General features: G+C 43.3%; 2 protein-coding genes and 1 non-coding gene across 4 annotated transcripts; 1 reads left to right on the plus strand and 2 right to left on the minus strand.

Moving 5' to 3' along the window:
* Positions 1-171: 171 nt before the first annotated feature.
* Positions 172-12,635, plus strand: btbd2a (BTB (POZ) domain containing 2a). 2 transcript variants are annotated; one of them, XM_046301107.1, is made up of 10 exons: positions 172-435; positions 1,019-1,581; positions 1,962-2,081; positions 2,354-2,510; positions 9,341-9,446; positions 9,570-9,767; positions 10,001-10,193; positions 10,477-10,564; positions 10,715-10,861; positions 11,021-12,635. In XM_046301107.1, the coding sequence occupies exons 2-10, from the start codon at positions 1,049-1,051 to the stop codon at positions 11,180-11,182; spliced, it is 1,704 nt and encodes a 567-aa protein (XP_046157063.1). In that variant the 5' UTR covers positions 172-435; positions 1,019-1,048; the 3' UTR covers positions 11,183-12,635. The 2 variants fall into 2 exon arrangements, with proteins under 2 accessions (XP_046157063.1, XP_046157062.1); XM_046301106.1 differs by lacking the exon at positions 172-435 and having other exon boundaries at positions 963-1,581.
* A 79-nt stretch (positions 12,636-12,714) lies between these two features.
* On the minus strand, positions 12,715-19,061 carry LOC123997090 (elongation factor 2-like). Its single transcript, XM_046301105.1, has 13 exons — positions 18,908-19,061; positions 17,250-17,464; positions 16,898-17,079; positions 16,417-16,628; positions 16,016-16,194; positions 15,782-15,887; positions 15,267-15,519; positions 14,980-15,175; positions 14,439-14,805; positions 13,995-14,348; positions 13,618-13,800; positions 13,212-13,344; positions 12,715-13,067 (listed from the first exon to the last, which is right to left on the minus strand). The coding sequence occupies exons 1-13, from the start codon at positions 18,908-18,910 to the stop codon at positions 12,874-12,876; spliced, it is 2,577 nt and encodes an 858-aa protein (XP_046157061.1). The 5' UTR covers positions 18,911-19,061; the 3' UTR covers positions 12,715-12,873.
* On the minus strand, positions 15,612-15,679 carry LOC123998377. Its single transcript, XR_006832274.1, has one exon. It is a non-coding gene; the product is annotated as a small nucleolar RNA SNORD37 (small nucleolar RNA).
* Positions 19,062-20,118: the final 1,057 nt, after the last annotated feature.

Raw genomic sequence — 20,118 nt, forward strand, 5'->3', positions numbered from 1 at the left:
TTTGCCTCTTCCTCTCTGCTTTACCCCGTATTTTGGGCCAATGACTGTATTGGGCCTCTCAGTCTAAGGTCAGGAAGAGCGCCTTCTCATAGCTGATTGGCTGACACAATAACTAGTTAATTCTAACTTTGTAATGAGGTTTTAGATGGTTACTGTAACATTATTTTTTACACTTCAGTAAAGTGTTTCGGATTGGTTCATATTTGCTGAGTGAATCATATTTCTGCTCTCATTTTGGCATGTGTTTTGATAATGTACTCTTTCTTGGTTCTAAAGTGATATTACAACAATACTATTCGGCCTATCCCTGGGAGATTGTTTTTCTTCGAGGCTAATCATCCTCAGTTATAAGTAATTGGACATAAGATCTCTGTGATTAGTTTTACTTTTACTCCCAAATATACAGCAATAGCCTATCCCATCTCATTATATTGGGTAAGTAAAATCATATATCCTATACTGTTTAGAACAGTAGTTCAAACGTGCACATTTGGAAACTTAGATATAGACCGTCTCTATGAAGAATGTAAGATTGATGGTATTTGTAGGAGTTGAGAACAGGTAGGCTAATACAAAACACATCTTAAAATGTCTGAATTCAGAAAGAAAATGTATCGACTAGGCCTCATCAATGGAGAGGAGAATAATTTTAATTCAATTTGAACTGAATACATATTTATCTGCTAGGTCTAGGTCTAAGTAACATGGCCTACATTATTTCATATTTGTATACCCGTGCATCAAAAAAGTAAGCCTGCAGTTTTGAATTAATAAATACTAGCTCCATGGTTGAGGAATATAATAGCTCATCATAAGCTCATTGATGTTAATTTGTCTAATAAATTATAGCAAATTAATATGATGACACCATGATACATATGCAGCCTTTAGTATTATTGGCTGCTATTGAGTGTCCAGACAATTTAGGCCACCTTCGTCCTCAGTCTCCAGCCTCATGTGAGGTTCACTCATTCCGCCTGTGTTTCTGGGTATGCGCTGTTGTGCTTGTTTATCTCAGCAGCAAACCCTGCAGTGTTCTCCATCCAAAATGGCTGCGGAGGAGGAGAGCAATAGCAGAGCTCCATGTCTCAATTTCTCCAGTCCCGGACCGCTGGGTAATGCTCAGCCGAGCAACAACGCCCATTCATCGCCCGCTACAAATGAGGGGTCAGCGGGTGCAACTGGAGGGGCACCACGGACAGTGGGACACTCAAACCCTCAACCAGGCCCTGACCGTGGCGGTGGCACCGATGTCAGAGTAGAGCATTCCCCGAATAGGCAACACACTACGCCACAGTCAGCGGGTCAGAGTGCCACGGCTGCCCGGGCACCGACAGTCGCAGGAGGAGCTGCGACAAACATGACAGCATCCTCCGTGGAGTCCCCGAACATTCCATCCTCACTTCCCAGTAGCCCTGCATCTGCGGCCGTATTGGTTTATCGGGAGCCAGTGTACAATTGGCAGGCCACAAAAAACACCGTGAAAGAAAGGTTTGCGTTTCTGTTCAACAACGAGGTGCTGAGTGACGTGCATTTTCTGGTGGGGAAGGGAATGGGAGTGCAGCGGATACCAGCACACAGGTAAGCGATGCATGATTGTTAAAATATGCCTATTTCATATTTGCTTGTTTACAAATCATTACATCTTTGCCTATTCATGCTTATGTATTCGAATCACCGCCAGTAGAATACATGCCCCAATATAAATGTTCTGCAGTGCCGAGGATGACCGTTGTGTTATATTGGGTGAGGTCGAGTGTAGGCTAGGCTTCATCTGTTTCTAGTGATATATCCATGATATGCGCATGACCATTGTATGTTGGCAAATCATTGTGGTGTGTACGTACATGAATACACCTCCTGGGCTAACAACTGACCAGGAAGACTACAGTTATAAACACAAATTATCCAATACATGGATATATCCCTCCTAATAAACACGACCCCCTTTTTCTCGGCAGATTTGCCCTTGCCGTAGGAAGTGCAGTATTCGATGCCATGTTCAATGGCGGTATGGCCACCACCTCTACTGAGATCGAGCTGCCTGACGTGGAGCCGGCTGCATTCCTTGCCCTGCTCAAGTAAGATTATAGAGAAGACCTGTCTGGCACACCCATTTGACTGTAAAGTAGCAACTACCCAGTTGAATCATTTTGATGTCTTTAAGAATGAGCCAATTTAGGGGGTCTGTTTGTATCTTCAAGGTTAAATTCTGAATGTAGTGAAAATGCCTTTTTTTTTTACTTAACATATATCAAAAGGTATTGACATTTTAATGCCTTCAGATTGATACTGTAACTACACTACGAGGTATGTATGGGTTGTCTGACTGTCCAAACTGTTGCAAATCCAGGTTCCTGTACTCAGATGAGGTGCAGATAGGACCCGAGACTGTGATGACCACTCTGTACACAGCCAAGAAGTATGCAGTGCCGGCCCTAGAGGCCCACTGTGTGGAGTTCCTCAAGAAGAATCTGCGTGCTGACAATGCCTTCATGTTGCTCACTCAGGTAGCTAACTAGCTCACTGTTGCACGTCTGCTTGTAATGTAAGGCCAAATCCCAAATGAATATCTCTATTTCCCTATACAGTGACATGGGATATAGGTTGTCATTGAGCGATTCCATGCCAGCATGGCCCAATAATATTTGTTGTGTATTAGATTGTTCAGGCAATTCTCACATATGAACTTAATTGGGAGGAAGACTGTTTAATATGCTTTTTACATTTGTAACACAACCATTATTTTATTTGAAAATCATGATGAAAGTGGTAATTTTAGGCACTTTTTGGACACCTACTCATTGCAGGGTTTTTCTTTATTTTAAAATATGTTCTACATTGTAGAATAATGGTGAAGACATCAAAACTATGAAATCATGTACCGTATTTGCTGGACTATTAAGCGCACCTGAATATAAACCGTACCCACTGAATTATTTAAAAAATCTGCACATGTCTATAAGCCGCAGGTGCCTACCGGTACATTGAAACAAATGAACTTGGTCACTATCTTCCTCCTCCTGTGCACTGAAACCACTGAAGTCATCTCCTTCGGTGTCGGAGTTGAATAGCCTCAGAATTGCTTCATCCGATGTTGGATCGTTTTCATTGTCGCTCTCGTCACTTTCATCCGGAGGCAAATACCCCGCTGAGCTCATGCTGCCCCTTCAACACGCAGCAGTCCAGCCTTTCGAAAATCGTTGATGATAGTGGATTTTTTGACAATGCTCCACGCTGTCAGGACCCACTGGCAGACTTGACCATAAGTTGCTCTTCGCATGCAGCCCGTTTTAGTGAAGGATTTCTCCCCACTTGTCATCCAAGACTCCCACTGAACAAGGAGCGCCACCTTAAATGCACGATTTACACTGATGTTGAGTGGCTGCAAATACTTTGGGCCATCTGCTTTTCTTCCCTCTGAAAGCCTTTTGTCTTTTTGCACTGAGTCAGTTCCTCACGCTGCTGTTTCCAACGTCTTATCATCGACTCATTAAGGCCAAGCTCCCGTGCAGCAGCTCTCTTTCCTTTTCCAACAGCCAGATTGATCGCCTTCAACTTGAAAGCTGCATCATATGCATTTCTCCTTGTCTTTGCCATGATGAGGGTGACAAAAATACTACCGTAATCAGAATGATGGGAAGTTTGAGCGCGCTCGATTTTACGTCACATTGTGACAGTGCTCAGTTTTTTGGCGGCATGAATCTTGTGAAAGTGGGAAAAATCCATAAATTAGCAGCGTCATTGTATAAACCGCGAGGTTCAAAGCGTGGGAATAAAGTAGCGGCTTATAGTCCAGCAATTACGGTAGTAACCCCCCAAAAAATGCAAAATATATTTGAGATTTGAGATTCTTCAAAGTAGCAACCCGTAGGCCTTTAAAAAGAATGATAGGGGTGATCAGCTTAATATTGCGGAAAGATTGTTGCTTCCATCAATGTAATTGTCTGCATCATTTCCAATCCCCCATATATTTTTGGGGTATATACAGTGGGGCAAAAAAGTATTTAGTCAGCCACCAATTGTGCAAGTTCTCCCACTTAAAAAGATGATAGAGGCCTGTAATTTTCATAATAGGTACACTTCAACTATGACGGACAAAATGAGAAAAAAAATCCAGAAAATCACATTGTAGGATTTTTAATGAATTTATTTGCAAATTATAGTGGAAAATAAGTATTTGGTCACCTACAAACAAGCAAGATTTCTGGCTCTCACAGACCTGTAACTTCTTCTTCAAGAGGCCTCCACTCGTTACCTGTATTAATGGCACCTGTTTGAACTTGTTATCAGTATAAAAGACACCTGTCCACAACCTTAAACAGTCACACTCCAAACTCCACTATGGCCAAGACCAAAGAGTTGTCAAAGGACACCAGAAACAAATTGTAGACCTGCACCAGGCTGGGAAGACTGAATCTGCAATAGGTAAGCAGCTTGGTTTGAAGAAATCAACTGTGGGAGCAATTATTAGGAAATGGAAGACATACAAGACCACTGATAATCTCCCTCGATCTGGGGCTCCACGCAAGATCTCACCCCGTGGGGTCAAAATGATCACAAGAACGGTGAGCAAAAATCCCAGAACCACACAGGGGGGACCTAGTGAATGACCTGCAGAGAGCTGGGACCAAAGAGCTGGTAACAAAGCCTACCATCAGTAACACACTACGCCGCCAGGGACTCCAAAGAACACCATACCTACTGTGAAGCATGGGGTTGAAAACATCATGCTTTGGGGCTGTTTTTCGGCAAAGGGACCAGGACGACTGATCCGTTTTAAAGGAAATAATGAATGGGGCCATGTATCGTGAGATTTTGAGTGAAAAGCTCCTTCCATCAGTAAGGGCATTGAAGATGAAACGTGGCTGGGTCTTTCAGCATGACAATGATCCCAAACACACCGCCCGGGCAACGAAGGAGTGGCTTCGTAAGAAGCATTTCAAGGTCCTGGAGTGGCCTAGCCAGTCTCCAGATCTCAACCACATAGAAAATCTTTGGAGGGAGTTGAAAGTCCGTGTTGCCCGGCAACAGCCCCAAAACATCACTGCTCTAGAGGAGATCTGCATGGAGGAATGGGCCAAAATACCAGCAACAGTGTGTGAAAACCTTGTGAAGACTTACAGAAAACGTTTGACCTCTGTCATTGCCAACAAAGGGTATATAACAAAGTATTGAGATTAACTTTTATTGACCAAATAGTTATTTCCCACCATAATTTGCAAGTAAATTCATTAAAAAAATCCTACAATGTGATTTTCTGGAGAAAAAAAAAATCATTCTAATTTTGTCTGTCATAGTTGACGTGTACCTATGATGAAAATTACAGGCCTCTCACATCTTTTTAAGTGGGAGAACTTGCAATCGGTGGCTGACTAAATACTTTTTTTCCCCCACTGTATACACAGATACCTATATAGACATACATACTTTTTCTTTTTTGAATATACCTTTATTATTCCCCGCAAACCCTACCACCCTTCCCCCAATCGGAATAAACAATAACACTTAGGCTTCTACCTTCAGTTTATACATCTTATACACATTTTACAGACACCCATCTATTTTACAATAGTTCAATTTTGTTTGTTTTTAGTCCTTCCTCTATTTCTGATGTCCATCCAGTTTGATTTCTATTTGTAACTTTGCTATTTCACAACATTTCTGAACCTATATACACATTTTACAGACCCCATATGTTTTACATTGGTTCTTGTTATTAGTCCCACCAGTCAGCTCCATTCATCCCCTCCCATCTATCTCTTAACACCATACATTTTGGATTTCTATTTGCCATATATTTTTCAACTGTGCTGTGATGCTTCACAGAAGTACTGAACTTTTCTATTTTCATAGCTTCTGCAGATTGTAAATTAAAGAAACATTTTTGCTAAAATAATTATTATATTATTGATTGATTGACACTGGCTTTTCAAATCACCCGGTATTGCTATCTGCAGCATTAGTTCTAGGCAAAAGTTGCAATTCTTCAGCCATTCCTGGACCTGTGACCAAAAACGAGCTACATATGGACAATACCAAAATAAATTATCTAATGACTGCCTCCTCACAGCAAAATCTGCAGAGCTGGGAATATTGTATCCCCCATATATATATATATATATATAACATTATATTGGTTGCAATAATTTTGTATAGTAATTTAAATGGAAAAATGTTGACTCCGGCGTTTGTTTTGCGTATCAATTCATAAACCATGTGCCATGGAATGGGTACATCAAAAATCTCTTCCCAACTATTTTGCAATTCGTATGGCACAGCTGTCAGTTTTTCGGTCCTTAAAGGAAATTGATGTGTTTTTATCTCACACTTTTCTTTAACCATTTATGTTGTTTAACGGAGAGCTGACATACAAGTTCCTTACTTTTTTCCCCTTCTACTTGCCTCTTCCATTTTTGTGGTAATGCTGCAATTAGTTGGTTGTAATGTTGGGTAGAGCAGACATTCCCATATGTCTGTGTTATTTGCATGTGTGACAACTCCACCAGTCCTATTTATACCTTTAAAAAAAAAATTTAATTATTTTTTTAATCAATTAGTTTATTTGAGTTTAACCATAATATTTGTTGTATTATTTGTTCTGTCTTTTCATGTGGATTAAACTGAAATTGCAACCAACGTTCTAAGGCTTGTTTAAAAAATAACTATATTTTGGAGATTATTTCCTTTTCAAACAACCGAAGGTGAGCAGTTATAATCTGAATAAAGGGAAAAAGACCATTCTTGAACATGGGGTGAGACATTCCTACCAATTTACTAGAGAACCAGTTTGGATTTAAGTATGACTGATGCCTGTAGTGAGAGGTCTAATGCTTTAATATTTACTCATTTCTGTTCTCCGAATTCATATTCATTATATAAGTAGGCCCTTTTAATTTAGTCTGGCTTGCCGTTCCAAATAAAATTGAATATTTTTTGTTCATATAATTTAAAAAGCAGGTCACTAGGTGTAGGCAAAACCATGAGCAAATAGGTAAATTGTGATATGACTAAAGAGTTAATCGGGGTGATTTTTTTCACAAATAGACTGGTATTTTCCTTTCTATGGTAGCAAGATCTTATCTATTTTTGATAACATTCTATAAAAATGTATTGGAGTGAGAATGTCTTTCTTTTGGGATTTCTATACCGAGCCACCCTTTGCCTTGACATTTTTGCACACTCTTGGCATTCTCTTAACCAGCTTCATGGGGTAGTTACCTGGAATATTTCATTTAACCTTGTTAATTTGTGGAATTTCTTTCCTTCTTAAGCCATTCCATTGTGTTGTGACAAGGTAGGGATGGTATACAGAAGATAGCCCTGTTTGGTAAAAGACCAAGTCCATATTATGGCAAGAACAGCTCAAATAAGCAAAGAGAACAACAGTCCATCATTACTTTAAGACAGGAAGATCAGTCTATCGGGCAAATTTCAAGAATTTTTAACATTTCTTCAAGTGCTGTCGCAAAAACCATCAGGCGCTATGATGAAACTGGCTCTCATGAGGACCACCATAGGAATGTAAGATCCAGAGTTACCTCTGCTGCAGAGGATAAGTTCATTAGTTACCAGCCTCAGAAATTGCACCCCAAATAAATGCTTCACAGAGTTCAAGTAACAGACACATCTCAACATAAACTGTTCAGAGACTTTGTGAATGAGGCCTTCATGGTCAAATTGCAAAGAAACCACTACTAAAGGACAACAATAAGATAAAGAAACTTGCTTTGGCCAAGAAATACGAGCAATGGACATTAGACCAGTGGAATGTTCTGTCCTTTGGTCTGATGAGTCCAAATTTGAGATGTTTGGTTCCAACCGCCATGTCTTCGTGAGACGCAGAGTAGGTGAATGGATGATCTCCGCATGCGTGGTTCCCACCGTGAAGCATGGAGATGGTATGGGGGTGCTTTGCTGGTGACCCTGTCTGTGATTTATTTAGAATTCAAGGCACACTTAACCAGCATGGCTACCATAGAATTCTGCAGCGATACGCCATCCCATCTGGTTTGCGCTTAGTGGGACGATAATTTGTTTTTCAACAGGACAATGACCCAAAACACACCTCCAGACTGTGTAAGGGCTATTTTACCAAGAAGGAGAGTGATGGAGTGCTGCATCAGATGACCTGGCCTCCACAATCACCTGACCTCAACCCATGAGTTGGACCGCAGAGTGAAGGAAAAGCAGCCAACAAGTGCTTAGCATATATGGGAACCCCTTCAAGATTGTTGGAAAAGCATTCCAAGTGAAGCTGGTTGAGAAAATGCAGAGCGCATGCAAAGCTGTCATCAAGGCAGCTCAAGTCATCAAGGTGACTACTTTAAATAAAAGCAGCTCAAGTCATCAAGGTGACTACTTTAAATAAAAGCAGCTCAAGTCATCAAGGTGACTACTTTAAATAAAGGCAGCTCAAGTCATCAAGGTGACTACTTTAAATAAAGGCAGCTCAAGTCATCAAGGTGACTACTTTAAATAAAAGCAGCTCAAGTCATCAAGGTGACTACTTTAAATAAAAGCAGCTCAAGTCATCAAGGTGACTACTTTAAATAAAAGCAGCTCAAGTCATCAAGGTGACTACTTTAAATAAAGGCAGCTCAAGTCATCAAGGTGACTACTTTAAATAAAGGCAGCTCAAGTCATCAAGGTGACTACTTTAAATAAAGGCAGCTCAAGTCATCAAGGTGACTACTTTAAATAAAGGCAGCTCAAGTCATCAAGGTGACTACTTTAAATAAAGGCAGCTCAAGTCATCAAGGTGACTACTTTAAATAAAAGCAGCTCAAGTCATCAAGGTGACTACTTTAAATAAAAGCAGCTCAAGTCATCAAGGTGGCTACTTTAAATAAAGGCAGCTCAAGTCATCAAGGTGGCTACTTTAAATAACCTCAAAGAAAACACATTTTGATAGAACACATTTTTGTTGGTATCTACATGATTTCATAGTTTTGATGTCTTCACTATTATTCCACAATGTAGTCCACAATGTAGTCCAATGTGTCCAACCTTTTTACTGGTTCTGTACATGTCCCCTTGTATGACTCAATGATCAATGAACCTTACATGATACAGACAACACCTTGGTGTCATTATAAGGCTAATATAGTGTGCTCTAACATAGGGAGGTATGCGTTCATGGAATCGCCCCATAGGCTAGGATGTGATTTTGGGTGTTATTGGAAATGCAGACGATGTAATAACATGGTTATTACCAATGATAAGACTGAAAACCCAGTGTTTCTAGCTTGTCGCGAGGTATGGATATTAGAATAGAGCAAGCGGTTGATCACAGTATGATCGCTGCCAGCTGTTTGCTAACACGGGTTGTTTGTTTCAGGCGCGGCTCTTTGACGAACCTCAGCTGGCCAGCCTCTGTCTGGAGAACATCGACAAGAACACTGTGGATGCACTCGCTGCTGAGGGCTTCACTGATATTGATCTAGGTGAAGTAAATTATGCTGCCTCTGTCTGTCTGTCAGTCACACACAATAAGGAATGGGGCATAGGGGATTGTCTTCAGACAAAGGACACGTTCTGAGCATGATGTGAGATCTTGTCTCCTGTAGACACGCTGGTGGCGGTGCTGGAGAGGGACACTCTGGGGGTGCGGGAGGTACGTCTGTTTGGGGCTGCGGTGCGCTGGGCGGAGGCAGAAACCCAGAGGCAGCAGTACCAATCCACTCCGGAGAACAAGCGCAAAGTGCTGGGCAAAGCCCTGGTCCTTATCCGCTTCCCTCTCATGACCATTGAGGAATTTGCTGCAGGTAGCTCACACCACTGTGGTTATTTTCTGTCTTACGTCGTGACACCATCTGTCTATTGACAACAAAGTTACACGCTATGAAAGGCACTAACCATTCAGTAGCCACATACTTGGCAACCAGACCCAGTGGAGATGAGCTAAACCGAACCGGGAAATGTAATCCCTTTTCCATATTGGGATTTGAGTATTTTGTGTGTATGTACGTATATATATGCCTGCATTTCTACTTGATAGGTCCAGCCCAGTCTGGTATTCTTAGTGACCAGGAGGTGGTGAGCCTGTTCCTTCACTTCACGGTGAACCCCAAGCCTCACGTGGAGTTCATCGACCGGCCTCGCTGCTGCCTGCGGGGGAAGGAGTGCAGCATCACACGCTTCGGACAGGTGGAGAGCCGCTGGGGCTACAGCGGGACCAGTGACTGTATCCGGTTAGTACACATACACCAATGACTACATACAGACAGTGGCTGACTTGGGCAGGAGCTCATCGGAGCTGAGTACCGGCACCTCAAATGTTCTACTGTTTGAGCTCCTGTTCCTCTTGTTCGAATATTAGCTCAAAAGTATTGTGGAGCTCCTGCACCTAGATAAAAACAGTACCAACGCCCAAATTGAGTACCGGTCTCTATTTCAGACCAAGTCGAGCACTGCATACAAAGTATCTCAATTCAGTAAAGGTTTACCTTCTATATCCTTTTCTGCCTTTGCTAGGTTTTCAGTGAATCGGAGGATATTTGTGGTTGGATTTGGCCTCTATGGTTCGATACATGGTCCTACAGACTACCAAGTCAATATACAGGTAAAGAGGAATAACATATACTAGTTACAGTGGGTGCTGCGTAGAAAACATACTTGGGTAGTTAATGTTACTGTAAAAGAAACTTTGTTATGATTTACCTGGGTATATAAAGGTAAAAGTGAAGTTTGACCGTTGGTCTCCCTTTTCAAGGTCATTCACACAGACAGCAACACTGTCCTGGGTCAGAACGACACAGGCTTCAGCTGCGACGGTTCCTCCAACACATTCCGGGTCATGTTTAAGGAACCAGTGGAGATCCTGCCCAGTGTCAACTACATCGCGTGTGCCACCCTCAAGGTACAGCAGAAGATGATAATTTCATCTACCACCACCATTTACATAACTTTATTTTTTTTATACAAAAAATGCTGTACATTGTAACCGCTCAGTTTTGAAGTACATATTGAATACAATAAGTAAGCATACAGCTATACCACAATTATCCATGTCTTTCAGGGACCAGACTCGCACTATGGCACCAAAGGAATGCGTAAAGTGACCCACGAAGCCCCTGCCACCGGCACCAAGACCTGCTTCACCTTCTGCTATGCTGCAGGAAACAACAACGGCACTTCAGTAGAGGACGGACAGATCCCTGAGGTCATCTTCTACACATAATGAATCTCCTCTGACCTCCCAACCAAGGACTGTGGGTCCCAAATGACACCTTATTGCCCATATAGTGCAAAGTAATACTTCAGGCAATAGTACAGCGCCTCTATTCCTCATTAGTCTTTACTACTACACTTCAAAGGGTTGTCCTCTAAAGCTGGTTTCCACTAATTGGTCTTTTGACCAATCAGATCATCGTGATTGTTCAAACGAGTAAGTAGTGGAATATATCAGAATTGTGTAAAATCAGCCTACGAATGGTAAGCTGACATGGTAAATCTAACCAGGATCTGGTTGTTACAAACTTCTGATATTCATGTTGGATCTTTGTGCATACAGTATTGAATGGGTAATTGTTTTGAAAGTGGACTTTAGTTCAGTGTTTCCACCAATAAGCACTTTTGTATCCCTGGATAAGCACACCTGATTCAACTAATCAAGCCCCTGAGTTGAGGTGAGTTTCTGTCGAGGGCTACAACAATGTGTTAGGGATACCCAAGGACTGGAGTTGGGAAACGCTGCTTTAGTGGTTGTGTCCATCTTTCCTGTCTAGACTGATGTGAAGGAAATGTAATGTCAGGTAATTAACAGATGAGAAATCTGGGGGAAAGTGTCTCCAAATGGTTGCTAGGTTTAATCATAACCGCTTCCAATGGCTGTGTGTAGAATTGTGAAAGCGCAGAAATTGAATTACTTTTTCAATTGATAAAATTATTTAGTTGCACTGATGCACTTTGACAGGAAACTGACAATTAAACCCTGCCTGCAAGTTCACTACATTATAAAATGGAGTAATCCCTGAAATAAATTGAAATTCAATACATTTCAGGAACTGTTGGCCTACCTGGTGAATCAAACATGTTACTACCAGTAGTGAACCAAAATTGGAATGAAAATGAACAATTGTCATTTAATGTATGGTGAATTGAAATTCAGAAGTGGAGTTTACCACTGCTTTACAGTTAGCTTAGACCTGTAAATAGTAAAATAAGCAAGGGTCTTGTTATGGGTGCCATTCTGTGGAGCCGTAGTGCCAGGAAGGCATGTTTCCAGTCTCATTTTTCATGCAAGTTTGAGAGAAATTTGTACATACTCAATTGCATGCTTGCGAAATGCTACATAAGTTGAACCTTTCTTGTCTAGGTATGTATACCGCCTGCGTGGCAGGAGGCAATTGCCTAAGGTGCCCATAAAATGGTACCAAACAATGCAATCTCAAATTAAAAACACAAGTCTGGCTAATGTACATTGTAAATAAAATGTTCAGATTAAACAAGTCAATACAATGGGTTTGCCAAAGCATGCATGTTAAGGATGTCAGGTCCACTAACAGGCTTTAAAGATGGACTAAGCTGTGTTAGGCATTTTCAGAACCACTTCAATTTGAAATGAGGGACAGGGCATGTTGTATGAACAACGTCCAATAAAATGAGCAAACTACTATATGAAACGTTAATATTGATCTAGTTGTTTCACTGGCGTGTTACCTGTAAGGACGAACTTCCCCCACCCTTTCCCAATGAAAGGCCAACCACAAGTTTATTTTCCATTTTTAATATGGTTTACAATTCATAAATTCTTGACAAGGTCTTGACTATTCTTTTGGCAAATGTTAGTGCTCATGGTGATCTGTACAGTCCTGTTCCTCAGTATTGGAAGGGGGTGGAAATGAGGCAGGGGAATGAGAGGGTAGCCTTTTACAATTTGTCCAGGTAGTTGTCCAATGCAGGAATGCCCTCCTTGAGCCCCTTACGTTTACGGGTGTCAGCCACAATCTGAGAGATTTTGGTGGTAGAGTCCTGTGGATCTCCCTGGAGGATCTGCCAGTGATCAAACACACACTGGGGGAAGGCTTGGCCACCAGTGTTGGAACGCAAGTCAGCTGTGAAACCTGGAGCAAGAACACAGGTATTAAGCATACAAGGTTTTACACATACAGAAGGGCTGCAGATTTCCTACAACAGGGAATCATTTAGCCCCGGTAAATGCATATGTGAAGAAGGTCAAAGTGGACAGCAGTTGGTGAGTTGCTCACCGAAAGACTCGTTGACAGGTAGGTAAGCCTTGACGATGAACATGGGCGTCCCCATGACCTGGGACTCCTCGAACACGTGACCGCGCTTCCGGTTCAACACACCGTAGATGCCTCCTACCACCTGCTCAGGACACTGCAGGGAAAAACGAGGTTAACATTGAAAACTATGGTTAATGCCAACAGGTATGCATGCAAAAGCTGTGCAGTTCAAGGTTCTAGAATTGTAGCATTTTCTAGGCAACTTCCATTAGCCTCTAGTTGCAAGCTCATTTGTACATTCAGGTCTCAGATATTGTGGTTTATGGGTTTATCCATCACTTGTTCAGCGTGGTGCATGATTTCTCATCATAGACCTTTCCCTTATTGAAATTAAATATTCAACAGGCATTGTGAATTGTAAGCCTACCTGAATCTCCACCAGGTAGACAGGCTCCATGAGTCTTGGCTGGGCTGTAAGTTGGCAGGCATACAGCACTCGGCGGGCTGTGGGAATGATCTGGCCACCACCACGGTGGATCGCATCTGTGTGGAGGGTCACGTCATGGACGTCAAAGCGGACAGCACGCATGTTCTCCTCACACAGGGCACCCTGGAAACAAAATATTTAAGATATTGAATAAAGTACTTTAGGTTGCGTGACAAATGAACATCCTCACTTTGAAAACTACCCCTTTTGTTTTCCGCAAAACACAATATAATGCTGCATCTTTGAAAATTGGTATGCTGTTTTAAAGCCACAGAAATTCTGCCTAAGGAAAAACTACATCCATAAATATTGCGCACCTCCTTAACGGCCCACTGGAAGCCGGCCACCACGCTGTCCTTGATCTCATTCAGGTACTGGACTCCCTTGGTCACGTCCATCAGCAGGTTGGGGCCGGTACCATCAGGGCCGAAGCACCAGATCTTACGGGCCTCAGACACATCCCACTCGTACTTGTCGGCCAGGAAACGGGCACGGATCTTCAGCTCTTGTCTGGCGCTGACGTCGCCCTTCTCGATGTCCTCAGCCAGGCCGTCAGGGAAGGGACGGGCCTTCATGTACAGACGGTTGTGTTTGTTTGGGGACTTGGATAGGCACATCTGGTCAGACTCCTCTGACACAGTCTCTCTGTAGGAAACCACCGGGTCTGATTTCTGAAGGGGAGAGGGATGTTTATTAAATACTGCCTGTACTGCGACACCATTGTAGAAGGAATCATGTAGAGGCATGGAGGACTAGTGTACCTTCAGTGGAATGCAGGCATGGTCCTCCTCCAGATCCTTCAGGCAGATCTCCAGATGCAGCTCGCCAGCTCCAGCGATGATGTGCTCTCCAGACTCCTCGATGATACACTGCACCATGGGGTCAGACTTGGCCAGACGCTTCAGGCCCTCCACCAGCTTGGGCAGATCAGCAGGGTTCTTGGCCTCGACAGCTACTCTCACCACAGGGCTGACGCTGAACTTCATCACCCTCATGTTATGGGCCTGCTCAAAGGTAGTGATGGTACCGGTCTTCACCAGGTACTGGTCCACTCCAACCAGCCCAACAATGTTCCCGCATGGCACGTCCTCGATAGGTTCAATGTAACGTCCCATCATCAGAATGGTCCTAATGAGGAAAGGGAAAGTCAGTCAATAGATCAATACTGGGCAAGAGTTTATACAGCATCTACGATGTTAGTCTTGAATGCGCCTTGGGCACACTGCATGGTCACAAATGACTTACATGTCCTTCATAGATTGCGCAAGACAAACAAAGTATGGCCATTTGAAGTGTACCAACCTCTGAATTGGTTTGAGGTAGAGGTCCTCCTTCTTTCCAGGGGTGAAGTTTGGTCCCATAATGCGCACCTTCTGGCCAGAGGACACGCAGCCGGAGAAGACACGGCCAAAGGCGTAGAAGCGACCCTTGTCGGTGGTGGGCACCATCTTGGAGATGTACATCATCAAAGGAGCCTTGGGGTCACAGTTCTTGATACCTAAGGTGAAACTGTTGGGTTAACATAAACCGGTATACAGTACCTTCCATTTCTCCAAATTAAGGAAATGAGACCGAGGCAGTAGTCTTACCCATGGCAGCTTCATCGTCACCAGGTCCTTCATAAAGCAGCTCACAGCGGTACTTCTGGGCGGTGACGGGGGAGGGCAGGTGGATGGTGATCATCTGGAGCAGGGCCTCTCCGGCTGGCAGCCAGCGACGCATCACAGCCTTCAGCAGGGGCTTCCCCTCCTTCTCCTTGTCCTCATTGTCCAGCTTGATGTCCAGCTTCTCAATCAGCTTGGCCGTCTCCTCTTTCTTGAAGTTCATGACGGCATCGAAAACCTATAACAGAAACAGCAGTAAAACTTAATGGGTGGACAACAAAATACAGATGAGATCATATGGGGAGAGGTAACTATAGCCTTCACCATGCATGTCAGACGGAAGCTTATCATCACTGGACAATCAGGTCAAAGTGAAGAATGTTTATGTCATCACTTATATGCATAAAGTTCTAAACAGCTTTCCTGGTCAGATACACACCAGAAATGTATCTTTCACCTGACCAAACTGAAAACATTGTGAAAGTCATGTCCCCACTCACCTTGAAGATGGGGTCCAGCACAAGCTGAGAAAACGTACGCGGGAGCTTCTTTCCATCAGGTCCGGTGGCCGACTTGCTGAACTTGCCAGTGGCAGGGTCAAAAAACCTGCAGTGGAAGAAAGTCTCACCATTTAGCTACACGGCAAACGTGACATGTACCAGACAATCTTAATCAGTAGCCAGTTCTGGAAAATGTGGCAGCTGACTACAAGGTGGACAGTAAGTAGTCCTCACCTTTCACCCCACAGCTTCTTCATCATGTCCTCCACCTTCTTGCAGCGCTCTGCTGGTCCTAGTTGGGCATCACCCTTGGCAGCAAACTTCATCACGTACATCTCAGCAAACTGCTTCAGGGTGAAGGCCCATCCGTGAAGTCCGGACCCAAAGCCAACAGTTCCAATGACTGGGTCAATCTGTGAAACAATAGTCATTAGCGTGACTGCACCTTTGATTCACTACGTGGGTCGGGCTGATACCAAGCAGCTAGTATTCTATTTACAGAGAAATGCTTTCAATATTCATGCAAACTGCAGTGTTGCCATTGGGTGTAAAACAGAACTGGAATAATGACAACTTCACAAGTGATATTAAACCATTTCTGGCAATTCACTACACAGCCAAAACAAGTTGCTTACCATGATGGCGCCCATGGGACCACCCTCATCCTCTCCGTAGGTGGCGATGATGACGTTCACATTCTCCACGATGCGCTGGAAGGTCTGGAACAGATCCTCTGGCTCCAGCTGCAGCTCCAGCAGGGCCCGGTCCATCTTATTCATCATCAGCACAGGCTTGATACGCTCTGCAATGGCCTGCCTGAGCACAGTCTCGGTCTGCACACACACACCTGGGCATGGAAGGACAAGAGCAAATAGTGAGTTCGGAAAATGTTGAAAACAAATGGATTGGTTTGTTTGGTTGACTGGCTCCTTCTCCTTTTTGTAATATACCTCATAATCACGGAACCTAGCATCAATATGACATCCTGTATGACAGATGTCTGAAAACAAAGAAATACTTGTTCACAAATTATAGAACACGCCATATGTTTTTCTATTACAGAAATCAAAGCATAATTGTGTCAGATATAACTAGGGCGCTAGTCCGCTTTCTTACCTGACACGCAGTCCACAACAACCAGGGCCCCGTCAGTGACACGGAGAGCGGCTGTGACCTCAGAGGAAAAGTCAACGTGGCCCGGAGAGTCAATCAGATTGATGAGAAACCCAACACCATCTTTGCACTGCTTGATGAAGGCCATGTCGTTCTCCGAGAGCTCGTAGTACATTGAGATGGCGCTGCAGGGAAGGACATTGTTCTTAGTCTACAATAGTAGGAAGCATCACTCCTACTTCAAATCAAATTTTATTTGTCACATACACATGGTTAGCAGATTATAATGCGAGTGTAGCGAAATGCTTGTGGCCAGTCAGGGAAAATGTGCACCATTACCCTAGTGGACACTCACGTTGACTTGATGGTAATGCAGCGCTCCTGCTCGTCTTTTCGTGTGTCGGTGAAGCGGGTCTCTCCGGCGCGGGAACCTGCGATGATACCAGCCTTCGACACCAGCGAGTCTGTCAGGGTGGACTTACCATGGTCGACGTGCGCAATCACAGACATGTTACGGATGTTGGACTTCTTGTCCATGATGGCACGGATTTGGTCTACGGTAAAGTTCACCTATGGGAAAATGGTTTATTAGTCTAGTCTCCCTTGTCCTTCCACATCGTTAAAAAGGTATAAGTCCCAAATATTGAGTAGTATAACCAGCCTTGAGTTTCACTATAGTACCCCCCCCCCCTCCACGTGACCATAAGGACATCAAAACTCTTCTAGATTTGGGAACTTAATATATTATACTGTAATAATGTAGCTAGGAGGTGTAACAAAGGTATAATTGCTAATTCTCGTTATAAACTGTGGAATGCACAACACAGTACAAATATGGCAGATGTGGGCGGCAGCGTAGCCTAGTGGTTAGAGCGTTGGACTAGTAACCGGAAGGTTGCAAGTAAAATCCCCGAGCTGACACGGTACAAATCTGTCATTCTGCCCCTGAACAGGCAGTTAACCCACTGTTCCTAGGCCGTCATTGAAAATAAGAATTTGTTCTTAACTGACTTGCCTAGTAAAAAAAAGGTAAAAAAAAAAAAAAAAAAAAAAAAGGCACTGAAAGCTGATGCAATTGAATTGACAATGCGGACCTGGCAGGCAAACAATCATGAGCGTGCTCGCCCGTTAGCCGACAAGACTTTATTAAGCCGGCGTCATGCTTTTAGTATTTTAATGCCAGGCTATCAAAAACTGCCAAACTGAGGTAAATCGTGGTGCATACAGGATGGCATTGAGTCCAAGGTCGGACATTTGACTAGAAAACGCTATGCAACCTGACAAAAGTACTGTAAAGCAAAGTGCTTGCAAAGTTAGGCCTCGATGCAGTTAACAAATATATAAGTCAGCTAGCTAACTACACCTGCATTTAATAACACAGAGTAGGTAGTGCACTAACTAGATAACGTTAAAACATCAGCTGTTCCGTCACTGCAAACAGCAGACTTCAATTCGATCACAACCATCATGATCAAGACAAGCGCTCAGACAGCGCAGCCTGGCCGAATAGGCCACGTGTACAGCTAGTTACGACCGTCGGTCAACATACCGTTAACCGGTTAACTAATGAGTTAACACCGACACCGTTTACGTATGGGACAAATAACTTTAACGTAACTAAAAGATAATTAGGACAATTCGACGTGGCCAATATTGCAATGTAAGCTACATGACAATCGACCGCCAAGAGAACAATACCAGACTGGCCGGCATGGCATCGACACGTAGTTAGATGCTAGAAGCTAACTGGAAGCTAACTGGAAGGGCAGGTACAGGTGGTCTCTTTGACATGGTATGATTTTAATTTTGGTTTCGGCACTGCTGTGCGGGAAGAGGTTTGTTCATCAATTTTTTTGTAAAAAATATATGAAATGGGTGCCATATTGTTCCAAACCCAAGTCACCGCATACGATCATCCTAGTTTCAACAATCTATATACTTAAAAGTCATACACTGAAGAAGCAGATACCACGATCACACTATTCCCCAAAATAAACTAACTAGCTAACTCACCATTTTGACGGATGGTTGTGGATTCGCTTAATGGAAACGAAGACACACGATATGACACTGCCCACCTCACGAGGGCATAGGCAGGGAAGAGACTGGGTTACGTCAACAGGAACGGTTTTATACTGCTGGCGTGCTTCGTGACGACGTACCGTGACACGCTCTGTACAAAGCGAGGTACTTTGGCTTTTTGAGACAACTTCTCTGCTTAACATTTGTAGCTAGCATTTTACGCTGGTGGGCCTACAAGCTTTGACGAAATATTTATACTGCTACGAAATTAGGCCGAATCAACAGCCAGACATCAAGCAAAGAGTAATCGCTTGTGCGCCACACCTAGGTGCAAAAATAGACTCCTGACTGTTGTACACATCCGCTTTTCTTCTTCGATGAGGTTTGACGGTGGTCGGCATCCAATAAATGTTGCATTACCTCCGCCTACTAGACTGGAGTATATAACTCCCTTATACTTTGCTTGAAAAAAAATAAGTGAACAAATATCCTACCATCTAACACTCACTAACAAATCAAATAAGAATAGAGCAGGGTGGTGTTTTATTTATCTTTCACATTTATTTAGTCCTACTTCAGGCCAACACCTTGAAAGGACAGGACACCACCACTCATAAGCTTGACACCTGTAACAACGTAATGTATTCGGCATAAAAGCTTGTAGAGGATAACTTATATATCCTAACATCACCTTGGGCCCCCTGAGTGGCTCTCCGGTCTAAGGCACTGCATCTCAGTGCAAGAGGCATCACTGCATTCCCTGGTTTGAATCCAGGTTGCATCACATCCGGCCGTGATTGGGAGTCCCATAGGGCGGCACACAATTGGCCGGGGTAGGCCGTCATTGTAAATAAGAATTAGTTCTTAACTGACTTACCTAGTTAAATGTTTTTGTATTTTTATGTATCACACTCTGTAGCTCTTCTGTAACTCCTCCTCTGCCACCAGCACAAATTTCTGCAACTTACATTCTATACCTGCAGGACAGTTGATAACCATTGCAATAAATGCTAAAAATCCAATCTTACTGAAACATATTGACTTATCCCTTTGTATTGGTACAGATCGACTACTCACACCACTCCTCTCAGGATCCCCCACCCTTGAACCATCTTCCTGTACTTTCTTCACTGCCTCAGCATATGACACCTTCTGCACTACTCTAACCCTTGAAACCTCAACTTGCCTCTCTCGCTCTGACA

The sequence above is a fragment of the Oncorhynchus gorbuscha genome, linkage group LG15 (genome assembly GCF_021184085.1).
Source record: "Oncorhynchus gorbuscha isolate QuinsamMale2020 ecotype Even-year linkage group LG15, OgorEven_v1.0, whole genome shotgun sequence".
Lineage (NCBI taxonomy): Eukaryota > Metazoa > Chordata > Actinopteri > Salmoniformes > Salmonidae > Oncorhynchus > Oncorhynchus gorbuscha.

What these genes read in the sequence shown, in the direction of transcription:
- LOC123997090 (XM_046301105.1), bottom strand. An exon ending in TGACGATGAAGCTGCCATGG is followed by an intron (nt 15,176 to 15,266) that starts GTAAGACTACTG and finishes GTTTCACCTTAG; the next exon opens with GTATCAAGAACTGTGACCCC. An exon ending in TCTACCTGGTGGAGATTCAG is followed by an intron (nt 13,345 to 13,617) that starts GTAGGCTTACAA and finishes TTTTCCCTGCAG; the next exon opens with TGTCCTGAGCAGGTGGTAGG.
- btbd2a (XM_046301106.1), top strand. Translation starts at nt 992, where the DNA reads ATGCGCTGTTGTGCTTGTTTATCTCAGCAGCAAACCCTGCAGTGTTCT. An exon ending in CCTTCATGTTGCTCACTCAG is followed by an intron (nt 2,511 to 9,340) that starts GTAGCTAACTAG and finishes TGTTTGTTTCAG; the next exon opens with GCGCGGCTCTTTGACGAACC. An exon ending in CTTCACTGATATTGATCTAG is followed by an intron (nt 9,447 to 9,569) that starts GTGAAGTAAATT and finishes TGTCTCCTGTAG; the next exon opens with ACACGCTGGTGGCGGTGCTG.